Genomic DNA, 24083 nt, shown 5'->3' with positions numbered 1-24083 from the left:
TTTGGCTTTTTCTTGTTATTGGAGTTGGAGTGATGCTTTTCCCGGCTTTCTATATCCTAAACGGAAGTTAGAAGTTAAGGCAATTCCATTTTATACTAATTTTATTTTCCAGTGAAATGAATTTCCCTCTTTCTTTCCCTGTGATATTGTGATTAAATATATATTTGGTCTTCATCCACTGTTTCTAGACACAGCTCCTATAATTTCCTATATAAGAGCCATAGGGGCATGTTCTGTTGTAATATTTGCTTTTGTTCTCAATTCCTGAAATAGCTCCAGGGCAATGAAAGTGAAATGGTGTCTTTTGTTATTTATATAACAAGTCCCTTCAACCCACTTGCGTTTATGTTAATGAGGTGATTTTTGGAAAGCATCCAGATCTTCTAAGGATGGGGGCTAGTTGCTAGAGGAACCAACTGTGTGATTAGGCTGTTGGAACTTTAAGTCCAGTCTGACCTGTGGAGAGGGGAGAGGGGCTGGAGATTGAATCAAGCACTAATGGCCAATGATTTTAATCAGTCGCACCTGTGTAATGAAGCCTCCATAAAACCTCCAAAAGGACAGAGTTTGGAGAGCTTTCAGGTTGGTGAACAGGTGGAGGTGCTGGGTGAGTGGCTTGCCCAGAGAGAGCATGGAACTCCACACCCCTTCCCATATGCCTTGCCCTATGCATCTTTTCCATCTGGCAGTTCCTGAGTTATATCCTTTTATAATAAACTGGTAATCTAGTAAGTAAACTGTTTTCTTGAGTTCTGTGAGCCACTCAGGCAAATTAATTAAACCCAAGGAGGGATAGTGGGACCCTCCAATTTATAGCCAGTCAGTTGGAAGCACTGGTAACAACCTGGACTTGTATTTGGCATCTGAAGAGGGGGCAGTTTTGTGGGACTGAGCCCTTCTCTAGTAAAGCATTAACATGAAGACAGTTGGGAGCTTCCTGGACATTATACTCTGCCTGCCTCAAGTATTTGTCAATGGGCTGCAGGTTATAAGGACATTTAATTTTATCTACATTTCCTTCTGGAAGTTAGGTTATTGATAAGTGCTTTTTTTCTTGTAAATCACTAAGACATTTGTAAACTAAGGGAGACTCCTGTCCTGTAGGACTATAATCTCTATAAATTAACCATTTGTTTTTTTCTTCCCTTAGCTTTAGGGCAGCCAAGAGTGCTGAGGAATGTCACATATATCCCACCTTGGGGGCAGGGGTTGTGGGGTGTCAGCTTGTGCTTTGTCCTTAGCTTGCCTTCTGCTCCCTCATCATCAGAATTGAGTTAAATTGTCTGTGTTGCAGAATTGCTTGATGTGTAGAAAACCCATACATCTGGGGCGCCTGGGTGGCTCAGTCATTAAGCGTCTGCCTTCGGCTCAGGTCATGATCCCAGGGTCCTGGGATCAAGCCCCACATCGGGCTCCCTGCTCAACGGGAAGCCTGCTTCTCCCTCTCCCACTCCCCCTGCTTGTATTCCCTCTCTGGTTGTCTCTCTCTCTGTCAAATAAATAAGTAAAATCTTAAAAAAAAAAAAAAAAAAAAAAAAAAGCCTAAAAAAAAAAGAAAACCCATACATCTGGTGTCAGAGGTCCAAAAAGAATATGTGGGAGCCCCAGCCTCCTCTCCCCATCTAGCTAGGGTCTGATAAAATAGAGGGGAGGCTGAAGTGGTCACTGGGACCAGGTTTCTCTGCTTGCTTCTGTGTTGGGTGGAAAAAGGCAATATAGGTCTCTCTGCACCTGACTCATGTGAAGATATAGGCTCCTCTGCTATTTCCAGGTTTGTTTTCATGGTTGCTTTGGCTCACCTGACAAACACATGAAAATAAGTATGTACCCACGTGCCTGTGCCTGCCTAGGGAAACCTGTGTGGCTTGGTGCCAAGAGTGAAAGAAAGAGTGGTGCGCCTTAAAGCCAGGTCTCATCTAAGCAGAGGTAGGCTGGGAGTAAAGGAAGGCTTGGTAGTGCCCCGGAGGAGGTTTTTCTCTTGATCTCCAGTCCAGACGCTGGCAGGGGACCGGGACAGGTAAGGCAGGAGTTTTGGATGGAGCTGTGGAGACTGAAGTTTTCCCTGAGAACTGCTTACTCTTGAGTGGCTATGGTTCCCTCGCTCTGAGCTCTGTGAGGTAAGGTTCTGGCACTTCCATCTTTGTTGAGTAGATGAGAGGCTTCTGGGAAGATGATGTGCTGATCTCATTCTTATCCCTGAAGTTATCTCTGTGACCTTAAAAGACTGATTCCTGGGTGGGAATCATATGGCTTATAGGATTCCTTTATCCGAAAGATGAGGTGGGAGTAAGTAGGTGATCTGAATTCCTGATTACTGGGGCACAGGAATTGAGAGAGGGAGAAGGTCATGCTGAGTGCAGGTTCAGGAAGGTGCTTGTCTTCCTCTGACAGATTCTGGGTTTTTCATATATAGGTTGTTGTGGAATCTAACTTCTTTGAGGTTTCTGGACTGGCTCAACTCTAAACCAAAAGCAGTAGTGTGTGCCATCTCCCTATGGGATGCCTTCTAATGCCAGGTCTGTGGATGAGAGAAGCCATGTAGCTCTGATTGGGTGTCAAAATTCCTGGGTCCTGTTCTGGGAGAATCTCTTTGCAACCCCAGACGGTAGTGAGAGCATGCTGAGGAGGAAAACTGATAGCAGTCAAGTCCCATGTTAGGGTGCCCTCTGGATGTTCTTTCTCCATCAGGTCTTAATTATATTCTCTCTTTTTTCTGGGCACTTTGGAAAAAGAGATGTATTGAATGGGCAAACAGCAATGTAGGAAGTAAGATTGATGTTGTAGACACAGCAACACACAGGTGTGTATTTTCATGAAGGTCCTTTCCTTGTTATAGTCTTTGCAATGGCCCTGGTCTTAGCATCTTCCTAGCCTTTCTCTCCACCTGCTCATGTTCTTTGCTGGCCTGAGAGTAGCTACAGACTTGTCCACATGTTGCTGGATACTGCAGAAGTTCCTGTTTATGTTTGGGTGGAGGTGAGTGGGTGTGGGCAGTGAGAAGCCTATCAGGCTGACTAACCTGGCAGTGGGAGTCTGGTCTTTGCAGGACAGGTTTGTAGGTTTTAAAATGGTAAGACCAGGCCAAAACCTGCACCTCAGGGAGAATCCATGCTATGGATAAATCTAATGCCAACCTATTCTTGGTGTCAAGCCAGGTACCTCTTGTTGGAAGTTGCCATCAGCTGAGCTCTCACAGTTATCTTTCTTGGGAGCACTAGGTGTCTGCCTATCTCCATTTATTTCTCTGTGTCCTGTGGTGGAAATGGATATAACCTCATTATATTTAGGTCTGTGTGTAAGGCATGCTGTTCCTACATAAGAGGTTAGCTTTGCAGGTCTAAACCAGAGACTCACCAGCTTCTGCCCTAGACTGACATACTTATATTCTTTGATATTCTTTGCCAGGCCACAGTAAACACAAGTGTGAAGGAAACATTTGTCATGGAAGCCAGGGAGCTGGAAAGCCCCACACCAACCTACCATCTCATTCCCGAGGCCAGCCAGCCCAAGGAAGATGTCAACATGCAACCTCAACAGACGGCAGAAACTATGCAGCTAAAGAAGGAGATCTCGCTGTTGAATGGGGTCAGCCTGGTGGTGGGCAACATGATCGGGTCAGGAATCTTTGTCTCACCCAAGGGCGTGCTGGTATACACTGCCTCCTATGGGTTGTCGCTGGTCGTATGGGCCATTGGTGGGCTTTTCTCCGTTGTTGGTGCCCTTTGCTATGCGGAGCTGGGGACCACCATCACCAAGTCTGGGGCCAGCTATGCTTATATTCTAGAGGCCTTTGGGGGCTTCATTGCCTTTATCCGTCTGTGGGCCTCCTTGCTAATTGTTGAGCCCACCAGTCAGGCCATCATTGCCATCACCTTCGCCAACTACATCATCCAGCCCTCGTTCCCTACCTGTGATCCCCCATACCTGGCCTGCCGTCTCCTCGCTGCTGCTTGCATATGTAAGTCTGGGGTTTAGTGGTGGAGTATGTTTGAGGGTGTGGGTTCCTTTAATAATGCTAATGGTAACTGATACTTGAACACCCTATTTTGCTTTGGGGGGGGAAGAGAGGCATCTTACCTTTTTTTTTTTTTTTTTTTAATATTTTATTTATTTAAGAGAGAGAGAGAGCAGGAGCAGGATGGGTGGGGGAGAGGGAGAGGGAGAGGCAGATTCCCTGCTGAGCAGGGGGCCTGATGCGGGACTCAATCCCAGGATCCTGGGATCATGACCTGAGCCGAAGGCAGATGCTTAACTGACTGAGCCACCCAGGCGCCCCGCATCTTACCTTTTGAAGTAATTTCACCAAAGTCATTTAACCCTGAGAGATAAGTAAGGGTAAAGGTTAGGGATGAGAGAAGTTTGAGTCTCTTTGTGGCTTTTGGTGCCTCCCATTCCTTCTACTCTTGACTGTTCCAGAGTTCTGTTCCCCAGTCTACGTGACAGGTTGGTGCATGTCTTACATTTGTCTTACCAGTTGTTTTGATTGGAGTCAACATCACTAGTTGTAACTGAACCCAGAAAAAACATCAGTGCTGAGGACTTTATTTTTTGCTTCCCAGCTTTTTATTTTAAACCAGTTTAGAGGCTGAGGAAAGAGGCTTCTCTAGATTGTTGGGGTCCCAAGGTGTTATCCCTCAGCCCACAGGACCAGTGTTTCCTGCCACTGCCATTCTTTGCAGCCCATTCTGAGAAGCAGGCACCACACCAAAATGGCTTTTTCTCATTGGTGTTTCAAATTTCTTTCTCTCTGTCTTTTTTTTTTAAGATTTTATTTATTTATGTGGAAGAGACAGTGCGCACGTGAGAGAGAGAAGGAGGGAGATCACGAACAGGGGAAAGGGTAGAGGGAGAAGCAGACTCCCCGCTGAGCAGGGAGCCCGATGTGGGACTCGATCCCAGGACCCCGGGATCATGACCTGAGCCGAAGGCAGACGCTTAACTGACTGAGTTACCCAGGTGCCCCATATTTGGGTTTCTGATGACAGAACCTGAGAGATCCCAGTTGATCCCTCTTTATTTTCCTTTTTCTCTCATGAGGTGGTAAGGAGGGGTTCTGTGAAATCGCTGAAAAGGAGAGAAGATTGCTGTGAATTTACCCAATCTTGTAGAGCTAGTGTTTTAGCTGAGAAGTGGCCCAGAATTCCCTGTGTTCCTTAGCACTGTGCTGCCAGGGGCACTTAATTATACTCTGTTCTTTCCGTATCTCTGCTTGCAAAAGCTTTGGCAGTATATGTAGTTTATCCACAGTGTTAAAAATAGACTGAGAGTACCTTGGAGTTAGCAAAAAAGGATTGTACGGTACACTGTGCTTCCTGACTTTAAGGAATTTGTTAAAGACAAATGTTAAAGGGAACCCCTCCACATGTAGCCCAAGGAGGAGGTAAGGTGGGTACTCAGCTGTATGTGTGTTAGGGTCTGGCCAGGGGAACTCGGGCCTGACTGAGTTCTCTAAAAAAAAGAAGAATTTTCTGATTATAAAATGTGTTCATTAGGGAGAAGATGAACTTATCCTCAATCACCCATAATCTACCACCACAAGATGAACACCTTTAATAATTAAATCATGTCTTCATTTCTTTCTTTTATAGAATTGGCATCGTACTTTGCATATAACTTTATATTCTGCTTTTTAAATTTAGTATATCATGTTTTTCCCCTTTTTATGGAATGTTCTTCAAAAGAAACAGTTTTTAAAGTAGCGTCTTTTTATTATAATTACTATTATTTAAAGGGAATACATAGACATTATAGGCACTTTGAAAATGCAAAAAAATAGAAAAAAGAAAAGAAAAATCACCCATAATTTTATTTTTTTAATTTATTTTATTTTTAAAAGATTTTTATTTATTTGTCAGAGAGAGAGAGAGAGCACAAGCAGTGGGAGCCGCCAGCAGAGGGAGAAGCAGGCTCCCCACTGAGCAAGGAGCCCCATGTGGGACTCGATCCCAAGACCCTGGGATTATGACCTGAGCTGAAGGCAGATGCTTAACCAACTGAGCCACCCAGGCATCCCCACCCCATAATTTTAACTCCCAGAGAACTATTACTACTATTTGTGTGAAATACCTCCTAGTATTTTTTTTTTTCTGTGCTTATCTCATTTTTTTTTTTTTTTTTGCTCTTGAGATCATACTGTGGTTTGTATAATACTTTAAAAATTTTAATATTTAATCCCTTTCATCAGATATTCTTAGAAAACATGGTTTAGGGACACATAAATAGTTTCCTGGCAGTGTAGTATAGTGGTTAAGATCATAGCTCCCATGCCAGACCAGGACTGATTCTAGCTTTACCAGCTGTTTTTCCCAGCTGTTAACCTTGGAGGAGTTAGTTAACTGTTGCCTTGGTCTTCTCATTTGTAAAATGGAAATACCATGAGGAATAAATGAATCAATACAGGTACAGTACTTCTCTTTCTGGCATGGAGTAAGTGCTCTGTATTATTATTATAAATAATATTGCTGTGGGAGTCTTTGTATATAAAGATTAAGAGTTTCTGCATCTTGGGGCGCCTGGGTGGCTCAGTTGGTTAAGCGACTGCCTTCGGTTCAGGTCATGATCCTGGAGTCCCGGGATCGAGTCCCACATTGGGCTCCCTGCTCGGCAGGGAGTCTCCTTCTCCCTCTGACCCTCCTCCCTCTCATGCTCTCTGTCTCTCATTCTCTCTCTCTCAAATAAATAAATAAAATCTTTAAAAAAAAAAGAGTTTCTGCATCTTTTTTTTTTTTAGGGTAGAATTAGCTATACAGGAGAAATACCTGTGTCTAAAGAAATAAACAGTTTTAAGATTCTTCGTGTGTTACCCAGTTTCCTTCTAGAAGGTTTTGTGAGTTTGTGCTCTTATCTAAGCACTTGAGAGTGCCTGTGTGTTGGCCTCGTGATGGCCTTAGGGTGAATTCCAAGGATAACCAAGTCAAAGGACACCATTCTATATATAATTTTTCATGTATAGAAGATTTTTATTTGGTAAATCTTTTTTCCTTTATGATCTTCTCCATTGTTTTTGTTCTTTTGTCCTTAACGAAGCCCATCCCCATACCAGGAACTGCTCTTTTTTCTTTTCTTTGCCAGAACTGCTCTTTTGATTGGCGGAGAGACCTCACCTCTTAGACGTGCAGTCATGGTATCTGTAGCTTTTTTCATTCAAGTGTACTTTTACCCAGATTACTCACCATCAGAATTCCTTCAAGCCCCTATCCCAGAAGCCCAAGCTTTTCCATAATGCATACCTGCAGGTAGGAACTTGTCAGAAATGGGCTTAAGTCATAAAACCATGTCCTGTCCTAACTGACAAGACTTTGGGGTTCAGCTTACTTCTCCTCTTGGAATTTAGGGTGTAGAATTGGGCTGATGCATCATCTAACAAAGCTGGGATGTGCTGAAGGGAGTCTCTTTGGGCAGGGGTGGCAGTGGTCTTAAGAGACAAAATTGGAAGATACCAATTAGGTCATAATACAAAAATCTGCACTGAATCCACGGCAAAATTTAGGTAGGATAGGAGAATTGAGTTAGTCTTGAAATTAAGATAAGAGGGGTCCAGGTTTTTTTGGGAGACTGTCTATGGAAATTATAGCCATGCAAGCTATACAATTGAAGTTCCATTCTAGAAGAAAGGGCCCAGCATTCTCCATATAACAACTGCAGGTCAGAGTTGCAAGCTAGTGGCCCATGGGCCAGACTTGACCCACACATATATTTGTTTAGCCTAGTGTTGTAAGCAATTTTGAATTACTTGCCAGCATTTGAAAACCAGGACCTTTCTGTTGAAAAATCAAAAGTTCTGGCAACCTTGGACCTAGATTCCTTCCTGACACAATCAGCTGCCTTTGTGTAGTGGTTGCTCCCTTTATTTATTTTTTAATATTTTATTTATTTAGGGCGCCGGGGTGGCTCAGATGGTTAAGCGTCTGCCTTCGGCTCAGGTCATGATCCCAGGGTCCTGGGATCGAGTCCCACATTGGGCTCCCTGCTCCTTGGGAGCCTGCTTCTCCCTCTGCCTCTCTCTCTCTCTCTCATGCATAAATAAAAATTAAAAATATATACATTTTATTTATTTATTTGACAGAGAGAGCATGGTGGCGGTGGGGAGGGTGGTAACAGGAGAGGGAGAAGCAGACTCCCCGCTGAGAGCAAGGAGCCCGGCCCTGGGCTTGATCCCAGGACCTTGGGACCATGGCCCGAGCTAAAGGCAGACGCTTAACTGACTGAGTCACCCAGGCACTCATATACCCAGACATTCTTGCCTTTGCTCTGTTGCATTACCTCCTTGGCCCTTGAAGGCATTGCTGTTTCACATCCTCACTTTCCAGCAGCCCCCCCACCCTATTCCCAGGTTATACTGGCAGAGAGATCCTAGCAACTTTTTTGAATTTCAGGCTATCTTAGCTACTCATTATCCTAGAACAGTGGTTTTCAACCAGAGGTGAGTTTGTCCCCCAGGAAACATTTTGCAAGGTCTGGAGACATTTTGGTTGTCACACCTCCTTGGAAGGGGTGCTACTGGCATCTAGTGAGTAGAAACCAGGGGTGCTATTGAGCATCTTATAAAGTACAGGACAGCCTCTCACAACTAAGACTTATTTTGCCCCAAATATCAATAGTGCTGAAGTTGAGAAACTCTATCCTAAAGGTGCATTCTATTCATATGTGTTCTGGGAGCTTGTAATCTTCTGTGGTGGGTAGGGCCTCAGGCTGTCAACTGGACTCAGTGTGCTCAGAGGCTCTTACTCACTTAAAGGACTATAGGGGAAAATGGCAGTTCTTGAGGCCCATAGGTCCCTCCTCTTGCCGGGTGACCAGCAGTATTATTGGTAACTCAGGTGCCCAGGAGTATTTGATTTGATTGTGGAAGGGTGATTTTTCTTAGTTTGTTTATTTTTGTGGGATCCTGCCTGTTGTGTAGGCTCACACACGTCATTCAAGAATATTTGTTGTGAAGGTTTCATTATAGAAGTCATTCAGCACTGATACTGGCATCAAAGCAGAGGCTTGCTCACTGCTGAGACTCCCATTTCCCTCAATCCCCAGGGTTGGTTTGGGGAAAGCTGACAGTGAAGAGGAGCAGGAGCAGGAGGAGATGGGGGAGGGAGACTTCTAAATTAGAGGAGATTGGAGGGAAGAAACACTGTATAATGCCTGAATAGCTTTCTGTTGTCTCTTGCTGTCTTGGACTCAGGCCTGGGCAGGGTTCTGAGAAGGAAGGTTATGCTCCCCTATTTTGGTCACTGGTTGCTATGGATAGACAGCTTTCATGTTCTGAAAGTGACATGACTCAGAAGGACTGGGTCTTTACCATAGTCTCAAAGACCCTGGAGTCTACCCCCTGTAATAAGACTAAATGTGTATATTTGTGTAATTAAAAACAAGGACGATTCTTAAAAAGGCATATACCTGACATATTCATATGCATCCCAAGAGGGAGCTCCAGATTCCAGGATTTCCATTTGGAAGGGTTTACCTCTCCTGGACTGTTATAGAACATTTTTCTCCTAATATACTTGTAGATGGTCTCTCCCTAGCTTTTTTCTTCTCCCACCTTGTTGCTGTTGTTGTTAAGGATTGCATTCCTCTGTCCTTGAGTGCCCCTTAGTAACACCCAGCTTGTTTGTGGGAGGAATTGGAAGGGTTCCTTCCTCCCTGTTGCTGTGGGAAAAGGGAGCCGTGACTGTCAGCATAACTGGGACTATAGCTGCACATTGCTAAGTGATCTCCTCATCAGAAAGAGAATATGAGAGGTACAGTTCTGTTTGAGGGTGCATGTATTATCCAGGATTAATTTGGGTTTCAAACACCTGAAAACCAAAAGCAGCATGGCTCAAATATATTTAAGTTTATTTCTCTCACATATTAAAGGTAGGCAGTATGGGACTGGTAGGGTGACTTCATAATTTTTCAGGGAGCCAGGTTCCCTTCTGCCTTATTGCTCTGCCATCCTCAGCATGTGACTTCTAGCTGGTGGTCCAAGATGGCTACTCAAGCTCTAGCTGTCAAGTCTGTACTGTAGCTGACAGGAAGGACAAAGAAAGGCATGCTCTTCCCTTCAAAGAGACTTCCTGAGGTCTTATTAATATGAAACTTTGCTTACCTCCCTGGGGCAAGAACTTAGTTACTTGGCCGTACCTGCCTGCAAGAGAGGCTGGTAAATGTTAGCTTTAATTTAGGCAGCCCACACTCTAGCTAAAACTTCTATTACTAAGGAAAAATGGAGGAACAGATATTTAAAGATAACTAGCAGTTTTTGCCACAGAGAAACTTTGGGGATTTGTTTCTGCTTTAGGGTTCGGTGTGGATCTGCTATTTGAGTACTCCTTTCCCAGCATCATGCCCCCAGAACTTGAAGACCCTCACATGGACCCCACACTCATTGGTGTAGGCTTTCCAGCAAGGACATGAGATCAGAAGAGGAGGGAAGGCTTGGATATTGTAATTGTGGTAGTTACTTTTATCTGAGCACCTGGCTTCCAGGCCCAGCCTTGTGCTTGAGCGCTGATAGAATCTATGGTGCTAGATGGGGATGGGAATTCGGGTAGGTTTGGAGGGGTGAGGATCAGATGGTGAAATGTTTCTTAATTAGAATCAGGAAAACATTCAGGGGACTTGGCTTCTGTTTGGTAGACTGTTTCTGGGAGCTCTCTGTTCTCTGGCAGAGCTGAGAGTACAGTGAAGCAAGTAAGACTCCTGGGGCCAGCATTTAAGGATGGATGCACTCACTCTCAGGTTCTTCAAGTGGTTCTGAAAGTGAGTGTTTCCTTAAATTTTGTGCCCCAGGCACCCCCCTCACCTCACCCTACTCCTGGCCTTGCTCCCTGGCTGCACATTGTTCTAGATTAAGTAGTTTTTACGGAGGAAGAAGCATATGTGCATGGTAAATAAGTCAGAGTATAAAATAGTATAAAATGGAAAAAGTCTTTCTCTCTCTCCAGAGCTTTGGTCTTCTTCCCCAGAGGCAACCACTGTGACAGGCTCTTTTGTATCTTTCCGACTGTCATTCAGAATGGGGAGAAGGAGTGGAAGTGAGACGGAGTGCCTGTCAGTGGGTCTGAGGATTATGTCTGCTTCTCTCCCCGATCTTGCATCCACATCTTGGTGCTACAGGGCAGAAGCACAGTGAGCATAGCCAGGGCATTGTGTGCTAATCTCTTTCTTCATGTGTATGTCCATCTTTTTGTTTCCCTCTTTTTGTCCCTTCTCTCTGGCTCTTTATCTCTGTCTCTTGTCTCTATCTCCTCTGACTTCTGTGTATTTCTCTATCTTTCTCTGTTAGGCTTTTTCTCACAAGCTGCACGCCCTCTCACTTCTGCTGCTTTTCATAGTCCTGCTTCATTCCTCTGTTTTCTTGTGGTTTTTGTTCCTCTATTACAAGGGCCTGAATGTCACTTTGACTTGCTGTATCTCCCAGCTCTGCTACTGTTAGATAGATTCAGTCTCTTGGTACCCCAGTCTATGTTCCTGGGAAAGGCAATTGAATAGGCTCAGCTTGGGTGATCAGCGGTGATAGGTGAGTAGGAGCAAGTCCCAAGAAGGGGCCTGGAAGGTACCTCAGAATATGCTTACTATATTGCACAGGGATCTGTGGATTACAGGTGGCTATTAATTAGGTAATCCTTATGCTAGCTGATGTAGGCTTAGCCCCACACAGCAAACTTTGATTAGCAGGGCAGCGGCATGCGTTCCTTTGGCCTTCCCTCCCATTTAACTGTTGCCTCCCACTCCTGACTGACTAGTGAGCACTTGTGTCATTTGCCAAAGTACTACAGAGTGAAAGCTCTTTTTTTTTTTTAAGCTTTTATTTATTTATTTGTCAGAGGGAGAGAGAGATCGCACAAGCAGGGCGAGTTTCAGGCAGAGGGAGAAGCAAGCTCCCCACTGGAGCAGGGAGCCCAATGCTGGATTTGATCCCAGGACTCTGGAATCATGACCTGAGCTGAAGGCAGATGCTTAACCAACTGAGTCACCCAGGTGTCCTAGTGAGTGAAAGCTCTTAAAGTGCTATGGAGCCTGTTTAGCCATCGTGTTTATTTCCACAGGCTCTAGGCTCTCCTCCCTTTGAGTAGAAGAATGTGAACTTTCTGACAGTTGCCTTGCTCTAGGGAATTAGTGGTTAAGTGAAAGTCATCACCCTCTTGATTCCAACCAGAGTTCATCATTTCCCCTCTTTGCTTGGCACACAATAAAACAATATGCTTTTGTTTCCCCCCCTAATAATTTGTGGTCTTCTTGGGGAAGCACCATGCAAATGCCTGAGGGAGAGACCTTGAGCCAGGTGTCCACATGAGTATAGCATAGATACTAATCTGTGCTGTGAAGTGGGACTGTTACAGGGTTCAGGGAGAGACAGCTCAGTGAGCAGCTGGCTGGTATATTTGGGGAAGGTTTTACAGAGGAAGTGGTGACCGAGCTAGACCTCAAAAGTGGGAGTTGCTGTTGGCTGTGGCAGCACGAGGAGGAAAGGACATTTCTTTTTTTTTTTTTTTTTTTTTAATATTTTATTTACTTATTTGACAGAGAGAAAGTGAGAGCACAAGCCAGGAGACAGAGGGAGAAGCAGGTTCCTCGCCGAGCGGGGAGCCCGACATGGAACCCGATCCCAGAACCCCGGGATCACGACCCGAGCAGAAGGCAGCCGCCCAACCAACTGAGCCACTCAGGCGCCCCTCTTTAAGAATGTATATGGCGGGGCGCCTGGGTGGCTCAGTTGGTTGGGCGACTGCCTTCGGCTCAGGTCATGATCCTGGAGTCCCTGGATCGAGTCCCGCATCGGGCTCCCTGCTCGGCAGGGAGTCTGCTTCTCCCTCTGACCCTCTTCCCTCTCGTGCTCTGTCTCTCATTCTCTCTCTCTCAAATAAATAAATAAAATCTTTAAAAAAAAAAAAAAAAAAAAGAATGTATATGGACCAGTAAATGGTGTAGGAGTAGATAGAGGTGGCTTAGAGGATGAGCCCAAAAGATTTTGTAATAATGTTTGAGGTTCACATAAAAGTTCTATTTTTGGAGGCTTGGGGCAGTACTTAGCAGTGTCACTGTGGTGCCCCTTGTATTCTGTGTCCTCCTGGTGGGTCAGAGCAGTCCCTGTTAGGTGCTGGGGTAAGGTGCTGGGACCCTCAGCAGAGGGCCCAGATAACACTGAGATCTACAGGAACTGGAAATAAAGCCAGCAGTGCAGACAGGAGCCTGGGGAATGCCCAAACAAGCTCGCTTCTCCATGGACCTCACTGAGAATTGGGAAGTTTGGATAGAAATGGAGAGGGAGTTGGGAGAGGTCCTTACAAGCTGAGGAATGATGGTTGGCCTCTCTCAGCCACAGTTTCCTCATCTATAAAACAAGAATAGGAATGTCTATATTTTGGGGTTGTGAGAATTAATTGAAAGGATATATGTGAAATTGTCAGGTACTTACATACAAAACATTGTCTCTGTAATTCCTAGATGACTTGCCACCTGCATTCAAATTCACCTCATTTATTGATGGGCCTCTCTTGTAGCCATGGGAATGTTTTGTGCCTTGGATGGTTTGGAACGTTGGGAGTCTGAGCGGGAAAGAGTGGGTGAAGTCCATTATTCCTGGGCCTGGGGGCAATTTCCAAAAAAATGATCCTGGCTGTCAGAATTTATGAATGTGTTAATGCATGCCTTTGTATCTTTACTTGTTAACAGTGATGGGCAGATTGTGGATGTCCCTCCATTGTCTGTTCTTCGGGCTCTGATTGGTCCATTGGCCCCTTTGCTTTAGGCAGATAGGGCAGAAGCGATGTTCTCTATAAGAAGAGATTGGATCACTGTGCCCTCAGCTTAAGCCTGCCGGTGACTTTATGTTTTTCCTTCTAGGTCTGCTGACATTTGTGAACTGTGCTTATGTCAAGTGGGGCACACGTGTTCAGGACACATTCACTTATGCCAAGGTCCTAGCGCTCATTGCCATCATTGTCATGGGCCTCGTTAAACTGTGCCAGGGTAAGATGGGCCTGGGCTGGGAAGGAGGGTGGATGACTCTGGGAGTTAGCCTAGATTTCCTAAGGAGGACATGGGGAATCTTGGCTTTACTGATTAGCTCTTTCTGTGTATATTGTAGACTGTCAGTGAGAGCAAGACATCTGTTCCTGGGCTTCTTGGGCCAGGCTGGCTTGGCCAGCTGAACATGAGTCAGTCACTCCCTCAGGGCTGCTTTCCCTGTGTGGAAGCTGGGAACATTGCAAGAAGGCAGCTGGGAGCCCAGGAGTTTTTAAAACCTGGATCTTGTGTAATTGGATCATAAATGTAACTGATGGGGATAGAGTGAGCCCTGCTTGGCCCTGTTTTTGGTCTGTGACTGCCAGGCAGTGAATAGGAAAACCTGGCCGTCCTTGAGAGGAGTGGGTAGGTGTATATGTGGGGTAGATGGAGTATAGAAATGAGTGGTTATTTTGCAGCCTTTATTTTTCATCTGGATTTGCTTTTATTTTACATTTGGTCTCAAAGTCAGCTCTCAGCAAAATAGTAAAATAGTATGAAGTTGGCACTGACTTTCCTGCATGTTGGCTTTAGAAAGCTTTTCAGTCCTGAACCGGAGTAGACTGGCAGTGAGGATAGACAAGGTCTCCTGAGCTCTTAGGGAAGTCTTGAGGTATCTTTGGCCAAGGAGATTTCAGTCGTTCTCTAGATTGCCTGACACTAAACTCAGCCATGTTTACATTTACCAGGGAGAGCTGAGACCCCCTCTCAGATTGATTGGATTAAACACAAAATGGTTTTGGAGTTCAGAAAGCTCTTTTTTTAAGTGCCTTGGCAGCTGGTCCAGTATCTTTGTGAACACGTGCCAAGTTAGTACAGCCAGCCACCTCGATGTCCTTGAGTCCCAGGAACATCTTGGGGTCAACGAGGGTAGCTGAGTTATCCTCCTATCAAGATCTGTGCCTTAATTGCTATGTATGATGACTGACGCACCTGGGGCATGAAAACCTTTATTTTCCCTTCTCTTGCTGCATACCCAGCCCTTTTTGACACATTGAAGGAATAGGTCTGCTTTTTGCAGGGGGTGATGGCAGGCTTCCTTATAAATCTGGATCTTGTTAAAAACCTCCAGTGTGTCCAGAAGGTCTCTCCTGGGCAGGCAGGTGCTGCTCTCTTGGCTTTTAAGTGTGTGGTCTCCAGAGGCCTCTGAAGAGAATGAAAGGTGCCTAGGCTGGCTCTCTAAGGGTGGAAGTGGCTCAGGCCTACCCCGGGCCTAGGGAGAGAGAAGACCCCAGTTCTTACATAGCCTGGGATTTCCTGCCACATGCAACTGCAGCCTCTGTGCAAGCAGAGCAACAGAATTTTCTCATGAGAATGAGAAAACTATTTGACCAAATTGTGCGGTGGTTTTGGCCACAAGAGACAGTTCCACAGGAAGGCCTAATTGTTAATTAAAAATGCCTCCTTTATGTGAAACAGGGTTCTTTCTAAAAATAGGAAGAAGAGCTCTGGCCTCCTGTGAGGTCACTTAGAAATTCATTAGAGCTTTTCTGGAAAAGGTGTTATCACTTCAGAAAGCAGCCAGGAATGCCTTTGTTTTTCTGAGATTGCATAGTTTGCTAGAGGAATATGCACTTTCTTGAGGGAATGGTTGGGGTGATAAAGTACAGGGAGAGCTGGTGGTTGTTCTTTTGATGTTAAATTATGTTTTTTTTCTTCTCTCTGCCTGCTTGCTTTTCCCTTCTTTTCTTGACCCTCCTCTCTTTTTCCCCATCTTCGCTTCCTTTTTCTTACTGCCTCTCCCTGTTCTTCTCCTTATACCTTCCATCTCTCCCCTCCTCCTTCTTCTTCTTCCTTTTCACTGAACCCCTTCCCCTGCCTGCTTTTGCCCCCACAGGACACTCTGAGCACTTTCAGGACGCCTTTGAGGGTTCCTCCTGGGACATGGGAGACCTCTCTCTCGCCCTCTACTCTGCCCTCTTCTCTTACTCAGGTTGGGACACCCTTAATTTTGTAACAGAAGAAATCAAAAACCCAGAAAGGTAACGGTGGGATCACACTCTCACTCCCCAACTTGGCTGGAACTCCTGTTGATAGTGGGCACACTTGCCCTCTTCCGTCCCCTTTCTCTTTCTCTCATCCCTTCTTCCTCTCCCTACTCCTCCTCCTCTAGCTCAGACAGATTAGGGGCTAGGTTGGGAATGAGTGAAGGTGGGAAAGCCCCTTGCTCCTCACCCTCAGGTTACACTGGAGGATCCCTCAGGTCCTTGCTCGCGGAGAGATCCTCTAGTGGGCAGTAGCTGACCCAGCTCGGGCTAAGGTGTTAGAACCTTGTGCTCTGGTGCTGACACTGAAGCCTGGGGAGCCAGAAGCTTATTCTGGGCAGTCAGGTTCCCAGCCTGGCCTCTAGTCCCTGGAGGACACTGCTCCTCCTTCCGTGGGACCCATTGGTTCTCTTGTGGCAAGGATCAAATATTGAGCCCCAGCTATTTTCACAGAGAAGGGTCGGTCTTTCTTTCTCTCTGATTCTCAGCAGAAAGGAGCATGGGATTCATAATCCCCCTAGACCATGTGGGAAAGAGGAGCCTGCCTCAAAGACTTAGAGCCAGGGAACTGTTAAATTTCAGAAAAATCCCTGGGTGAACTTTGACTCCAAAGAGAGTTGATTCTAGGTAGTCCTATCTTACTTGTCCTGACAGAAATTTGCCCCTGGCCATTGGGATTTCTATGCCAATTGTGACGCTCATCTACATCCTGACCAATGTGGCCTATTACACAGTGCTGAGCATTTCAGATGTCCTTGACAGTGATGCCGTGGCTGTGGTGAGTCCCGATTTGCTCATCATCTTATAATACTGAAGCAGTCTCTCTCTAAGCCCCGCCGGTGCTGCAGGGTGAGATGATGGGTCCAGGCTAGAGGGCGGGCTGCTCGGCAGTGACGGTGTTTGTCCTGACAGCGTAGGTACAGGTGGCTTATGGAACCCTGTCCTGTGCTGAGGGACTTCTGTGCTCTGTCCCTAGACATTTGCTGACCAGACATTTGGCATGTTCAGCTGGACCATTCCCATTGCTGTTGCCCTGTCCTGCTTTGGGGGCCTCAATGCATCTATCTTTGCTTCATCAAGGTAATGTGTTTCTGCTTTACCAATAACAGACTGCAGTATTTAATCTTCTGAGGCTCCAGGTGAGCCCATAAGAGCCCTTCTTTCTCTTAGATGTACAGGGTGTGTGTGTGTGTGTGTGTGTGTGTACACTTGTGTGCATGCATCAGCTGGCCTTTGTGCAGACATTTGTATGCTTGAAGCTCATGCTTCCATCTGAGGCGATGACAGATTGGTGAGAGGTAGAGGGGAGGAAGGTTATAGCTTGGAGTAGAGAAGATTATTAGTGATCACTTGCCGTGTACCAGGTATTAGCACAGGGGACTCTGCCCCTCACTTCACAGAAACCACCGAAGCTGACAGGCAGGCTCTGTTCTCCTCTCTTTCTAGAGACTTCTCTATAAGAGCATTTGTCCTTCCTGTTGTTTCAGAGAAAGGAGCAGTTCTGCTTTTCCAGGCTGACTTTGCTACCTGGTTTCAGGGTCCCAGCACTATCCCTCTTCTTAGCACATGGCTTTGTCACTTGGCCCTTCTCTTTGGTGGATTTCAGTAAGAGCCAGCTCTGCACAAGCTTCTCTCATCTCTGCTTAGTGAAGTCACAAAACAGCTTTTCTTATCTCCCTTCTTCCTTTCTGGACACACTTCTTGAGGGAATGGTCTCCATTTTAACTGCCACTCATTTTCTAGCCATTATACTTTGACTTCTACTACCTAAAAAATATTCTTTTTTTTTTAAAGATTTTATTTATTTATTAGAGAGAGAATGAGAGAGAGAGAGAGCATGAGGGGGGGAGGGTCAGAGGGAGAAGCAGACTCCCCGCCAAGCAGGGAGCCTGATGTGGGACTCAATCCCGGGACTCCAGCATGACCTGAGCCGAAGGCAGTCGCTTAACCAACTGAGCCACCCGGGCGCCCCTAAAAAATATTCTTATTAAGTGTACCTGTGATCTCCTTCTTAGCCTGCTTGTAGTTCTTATCCTACTGGACCCCTGAAGCAAGTGATGCTTACCGCCCTCTGCTTCTGAAACTATTCCTGTGACTCTAACACTCTGATATTTGAGAGGAAGGCTTCTTTCCTGATTTCTCTTTCACTCACCGTATAAATGTTGCTGTCCCCAGGGCTGGGAGTGTAATAGGCATTCAGTAACTATTTTCTACATGAACAGGTAAGAGGATGAATTAATAAAAGAAATAATTTTTGTCCTATTTTTATTTTTTTAAAGGGAACTTTTTTTTTTAAAGATTTTATTTATTTATTTGACAGAAACACAGAGAGAGAGGGAACACATGCAAGGGGAGTGGGAGAGGGAGAAGCGAAGCAGGCTTCCTGCTGCGCAGGGAGCCCGATGCGGGGCTCGATCCCATGACCCTGGGATCATGACCTGAGCCGAAGGCAGACACTTAATGACTGAGCCACCCAGGCGCCCCTGTCCTATTTGTTTTTCTTACTGGTTTTGACACCACAGTCCATGTACTTGGGGCCTCCCTAGGGTAACCAGGGTAATAGAGAGATCAAATTCTTGGAAAACAGCGTGGTATCTTCCCTTACTTCAACCTGGTATGGCCAGGGTCGCACTGGATGTGACTCTTAACAAGTTACCCTACCCAAAGATGGTGTTTCCCATAGCCTTACCCTTATCAATGCCCAAGACATTCCAAATGGCTCTGTCAATCTTCTTAAAATACTTAACACAGTAGGTACGTTTTAAGCTCACTCAGCTGTGTTGTGGCATTGACAGGATGGGGGTGGGGATAGGGGATTCAGAGAGTAAGAGTCTGGACCAGCACATAAGTGGAATGCAGTGATGTGGAGGTAATGTACAATTGTTTCTGTGTTAACTTCTCACTTTTTCTTTTATTACCTATGTAGTTGTTTTTGGCTTTGTACTAGACACTTTTGCTGTGCCTGCACATTATCCCCTTCCAGCATCTCCTCTACCATATTTCTTCTCTGCCCAGTACAGATTATTAACCTGTGTGAGCCAACTCCCACCATCTTGCCCTATGACCTTTCCAGATGCTAAAATCAACTCCTGTGGCTCCATCTGGATGGCTCACAAGTATCTCAGTGCACTCCACTTGTGCTTTGTCTTTAGTTGTGTTATTATGTGCTGTCGAGTCTCCTTGCTTGGCCTCTTTATTTTTTCCTTGGTGTTCATCCTCTTCTCCCAGCTCAAAAATGCACATGCATGCACACACACATACATACACACTCAAATGCAAAGGATCACCAAATTTGATTGAGGTGGTCACATCTGTCTTGTTTTCTCTTCAGCCAGGGTGTCTACCCTCATTCAGGCCTCCTCTCTTATAGGACAGTTATCACAGATTACTTTTTTTTTTGATTTATTTATTTATTTGGGAGATGGGGGGAGGGGCAGAGGGAGAGAGTCACAAGCAGACTCTGCGCTGAGCACGAGCATGACGCAGGGCTCGATCCCATGACCCTGAGATCATGACCTGAGCCCAAATCAAGAGTTGGAGGCTTAACTGACTATGCTACCCAGGCACCCCACGGATTACTTTATCTGGCCTTCTCCCTATACCCTAGCCTCTCCCTGCTTTAGTTGGCCTCAATGATGCCACCAGAGTCTCTGTCAAATCCTGTCAGGCCTTTACTTCAGAGCCACAGCAGGCTCTCAGTGTTCGTTCAGACTCCACAGCATGGCCTCATGTGCAGGTTCTTCCCAGCTGTTTCCTCACACACTTAACCTGGGACTGTAGGCATTCTAGTACCAACCTCAAGGAAGCCACCCTCTTTCACTCCTTCAAGCCTCTTTTGCCTTTGCCTACGCTGTTTCCCACCCATCTGCTCACCTTCTGGCAAACTCCAGTTCTTCACAGCCCAGATGTGGTCATCTCTTGTGAAGTTTTCTGTTCCCCCAGACCACCCCCAAGCCTGGTGAGTGCTTTGTGCTCCATGATGATGCTGACTACCCTGGCTGGCAGTTCATTTCTCTCTTGCTCTGTTTCTCAAACAGTAGGGTTCTTTAGGAACAGAGAGGAACCCTGGGTTGTCTCTGAGCCCCAGGCTTGTCCTGGCATATCATGTGTCAGGAGCTCAGGGAAGATATATAGAGAGCACAACAGAAGGCTGGCTGCCCTTCTTTAAAAAGCCATTGTGGGGGCGCCTGGGTGGCTCAGTTGGTTAAGCGACTGCCTTCAGCTCAGGTCATGATCCTGGAGTCCCGGGATCGAGTCCCGCATCGGGCTCCCTGCTCGGCAGGGAGCCTGCTTCTCCCTCTGACCTTCCTCCTTCTCATGCGCTCTGTCTCTCATTCTCTCTCTCTCAAATAAATAAATAAAATCTTAAAAAAAAATAAAAAATAAAAAATAATAAAAAGCCATTGTGTTAAGTATGAAATCTGTGGGGTGGTAGAGTGGGAGTACCCCTGATGGAATGAATTGGGGTGGCAGTGAGTGATGGCAGGGTGAGGCATCCACTGGTTGATGGTGGGTTTCATAGCTGAGGGGCTTGGGAGTGTCCATGGCCAACAGAGGGGTAGGGCATTCCTGGATAACGTGAAGTACCCATGGTTGGAAGTTGGAGACATCTATGGGTAAAAGTTGAGGGGTGAGGGTGGGGGTTGGGCATGCATTGAGAAAATGGGATACTCCTGAGAGATTGCCTCCTGTTTTTCTGGAGCTCTGAGCCTAGTTTGTCAAGTGAGGAGTGTGGCTATATGGCCAAGGGAAAGGATCATCCTGACATCCCACTTCTTATCCTTCTAGGTTGTTCTTCGTGGGCTCCCGTGAGGGCCACCTCCCGGATGTTCTGTCCATGATCCACATTGAGCGTTTTACACCCATCCCTGCTTTACTGTTCAATGTAAGCTCTGCTGAGGGAGTCTGGAGAATTGTAGTACTTTATGAGACGACTATGGGTGGGAGGTATACTAGCTTAAGATATTTCCCAAGCCTCTCAGAGTTTCTTCTTTTTTCTTAAATTTTTAAAAAATATAAAACAGTTATAGGAGAGAAGGCAAATTGTACAAAAGAATATAAAAATAAATTTGTGAGATTTATTTTCATTTTTTGAAAGATTTTATGTATTTATTTGTTTATTCTATTTATTAGAGAGTGTGAGCAGGGGGCAGGGAGAGGGGCAGTGGGAGAGAGAATCCCAAGCAGACCCTGCACTGAGTGCAGAGCCTGATGCAGGGCTCGATCTCATGTCCCTAAGATCATGACAGCCAAAATCAAGAGTTGGATGCTTAACTGATGGAGCCACCCAGGCACTCCTAAATTTTTTTAAAGTAGGCTCCATGCCCAATGTGGGCTTGAACTCATGACCCTGTTATTAAGAGTCCCATGTTCCACTGACTGAGCCAGCTAGGTGCCCCTGCTTTTTTTTTAACTTTAATTAAATCATATTTAGAAGAGCCAGGCCAGTTGTATACCAACTACCTAGGGACTTCTTTTCATATTGTAGACTTTATAGATTTATTTTTTATTTTTATTTTTTTTATTTTTTTATTTTTTATTTTTTTAAAGATTTTATTTATTTATTTGAGAGAGAGAATGAGAGACAGAGAGCACGAGAGGGAGGAGGGTCAAAGGGAGAAGCAGACTCCCTGCCGAGCAGGGAGCCCAATGCGGGACTCGATCCTGGGACTCCGGGATCATGACCTGAGCTGAAGGCAGTTGCTCAACCAACTGAGCCACCCAGGCGCCCTTTATTTATTTTTTTTAAAGATTTTATTTGACAGAGAGAGACAGCGAGAGAGGGAACACAAGCAGGGGGAGTGGGAGAGGGAGAAGCAGGTTTCCCGCGGAGCGGGGAGCCTGATGCGGGACTCGATCCCAGGACCCCGGGATCATGACCTGAGCCGAAGGCAGACGCCTAACGACTGAGCCACCCAGGCACCCCTAGATTTATTTTTTTAAAGATTTTGTTTTTAAGTTATCTCTCCACCCAACATGGGGCTTGAGCTCACAACCCTGGTATCAAGAGTCACATGCTCCACTGAGGAGCCAGCCAGGTGCCCCTGGATATCATAGATTTATATATATTAGATGGTGCTTCATATGTGCCAAGTACAATTATATACCCCTTAAATAGTTATCATCAGCTCAACCCTTCCTTGCCATTAGTATCAAGCTTCATTATTTAGCTTTATACTGAATTTCTGCAATCTAAAGAGGGATTAATGATACTTCTTTAGTTTCTTCTTACCCCTGGAATTATCCTGGCAATTATCATGTTTGTGTTTATCATTATGAACTTATATTTTGTCAAAATAACAAAAATCCTCTCAGTATATTGATTGGGATAGCATTGAATTTATAAATTTAGGGAAGATCTGACATCTTGTCTTTTAATCATCTTCTACCCCAGTTTTCCCAATACAGTCCCCCTTCTTTCCCCAGAATGGGCCCTTTTTGTTTTAAACCCTTTGTTGATAATCTGGGTGAAAAGATTAGGTGGGGGAACTCCATATTCTTGAAGTTTAAGTAAATCTGACCATGTCACAGGACTCTAGTCCCTGACTTCTGTCTTCTAGGACTCTTTTGTTCTAGAGGGCAAATTGTGTCATACCTCTCTTATCAGGGGTATAGATCCATTTTGTCAGTCTGCATTTCTAAGACCCCAGGACAGTGAGATGGTTCTGGAGGCATTTACTCCGTTTGTATGCCAGGTAGTTGAGACTCAGGAGTAATGGCATCCAGAGGGGAAAGTGATTCATATTGAGGTTCGTGCATCAAAGTGAGGAGGGCCTCACTCTCTGCCATCAGAAGGGGAAAGGAGGGCGCCTGGGTGGCTCAGTCGTTAGGTGTCTGCCTTTGGCTCAGGTCATGATCCTGGGGTCCCAGGATCGAGTCCCACATTGGGCTCCCTGCTTGGAAGGAAGCCTGCTTCTCCCTCTCCCACTCCCCCTGCTTGTGTTCCTGCTCTCACTGTCTCTGTCAAATAAATAAAATCTTAAAAAAAAAAAAAAAAGGGAGGGCGCCTGGGTGGCTCAGTTGGTTAAGCGACTGCCTTCGGCTCAGGTCATGATCTGGAGTCCTGGGATCGAGTCCCGCATCGGGCTCCCTGCTCGGCCTGCTTCTCCCTCTGACCCTCCCCCCTCTCATGTGCTCTCTGTCTCTCTCATTCTCTCTGTCTCAAATAAATAAATCTTTAAAAAAAAATAAAAAAAATTAAAAAAAAAGGGAAGGGAGTCTGGCTTGTTACTAAAGTGCTTGCAAAAAGAAGGGAGGCATTGTGTGTGGGAAGGGCCCCGAACAGAAGAGGGAGAGATACCACCTTGAAGGTTAATACAGAGATTAGACCTATCTGATGCCAAGGGATCAATGGAAAGAACTGGAGGTAACCTGGTAAGCTAAATCAGTGGTGAGCGGCAGATCTGGTGCTGACTGCTGGGTGGTTGGAGTCTCCTATGGTGGCCTGCTGGTAACAATGCCCACTGCTCCTTCCATCCTGTCCCCTTCCAGTGTACCATGACACTCATCTACCTCACTGTGGAAGATGTTTTCCTGCTCATCAACTACTTCAGCTTCAGCTATTGGTTCTTTGTGGGCCTGTCTGTTGCTGGACAGCTCTATCTTCGCTGGAAGGAGCCTGAGCGACCCCGGCCTCTCAAGGTCAGTGACTCTGGACAGACTAGGAGGGATGGGCCATCTCCCCACGGTGACTTCTCTAAACCCTGTTCCCCCTTAGCACTTTACCTAATATCTCACCTCCCTTCATTTCAGCTGAGCCTGTTTTTTCCCATCGTGTTCTGCATATGCTCCTTGTTCCTGGTGATTGTGCCTCTATACAGTGACACCATCAATTCCCTCATTGGCATCGGGATTGCCCTCTCTGGGATTCCTGTCTACTTCGTGGGTGTTTACTTGCCTGAGTCCCAGAGGCCAGTCCTTATTCGAAATGTCCTGGGTGAGCTTTTTTGCCTGTTATTCAGTGTGTGTGTGTGTGTTTGTACGTGTACGCAGATGCATGCAGAGGTGGGAGTGGTAGCTAACAGCTTCCCCTATACTAGTGATGTGCTAGAGACCATGAGACCTGGTTGTTCCACATGACTTCTTCCCTTTTGATCTTGACATGAGCACTTT

General features: G+C 45.8%; 1 protein-coding gene across 4 annotated transcripts in view; it reads left to right on the top strand.

The window, feature by feature from the left end:
- SLC7A6 (solute carrier family 7 member 6) overlaps positions 1–24083 on the top strand; it is a 35673-nt gene that overhangs the window by 9467 nt on the left and 2123 nt on the right. For all 4 annotated transcript variants that reach the window (XM_035024918.1, XM_035024920.1, XM_035024921.1 and 1 more), the window contains 8 exons: positions 3406–3958; positions 13825–13950; positions 15824–15968; positions 16626–16749; positions 16948–17051; positions 20760–20856; positions 23463–23612; positions 23724–23907. In XM_035024918.1, the coding sequence (XP_034880809.1) occupies positions 3442–3958; positions 13825–13950; positions 15824–15968; positions 16626–16749; positions 16948–17051; positions 20760–20856; positions 23463–23612; positions 23724–23907 (1447 nt within the window). In that variant the 5' untranslated portion in view covers positions 3406–3441. The remainder of the gene's footprint in view (positions 1–3405; positions 3959–13824; positions 13951–15823; positions 15969–16625; positions 16750–16947; positions 17052–20759; positions 20857–23462; positions 23613–23723; positions 23908–24083) is intronic.

The sequence above is a fragment of the Mirounga leonina genome, unplaced genomic scaffold, assembly GCF_011800145.1.
Source record: "Mirounga leonina isolate KUSES-001 unplaced genomic scaffold, KU_Mleo_1.0 Mir_180, whole genome shotgun sequence".
NCBI lineage: Eukaryota > Metazoa > Chordata > Mammalia > Carnivora > Phocidae > Mirounga > Mirounga leonina.
Note: the sequence above shows the minus strand (reverse complement) of the source record. Positions and strands in the feature narration are given on the sequence as shown.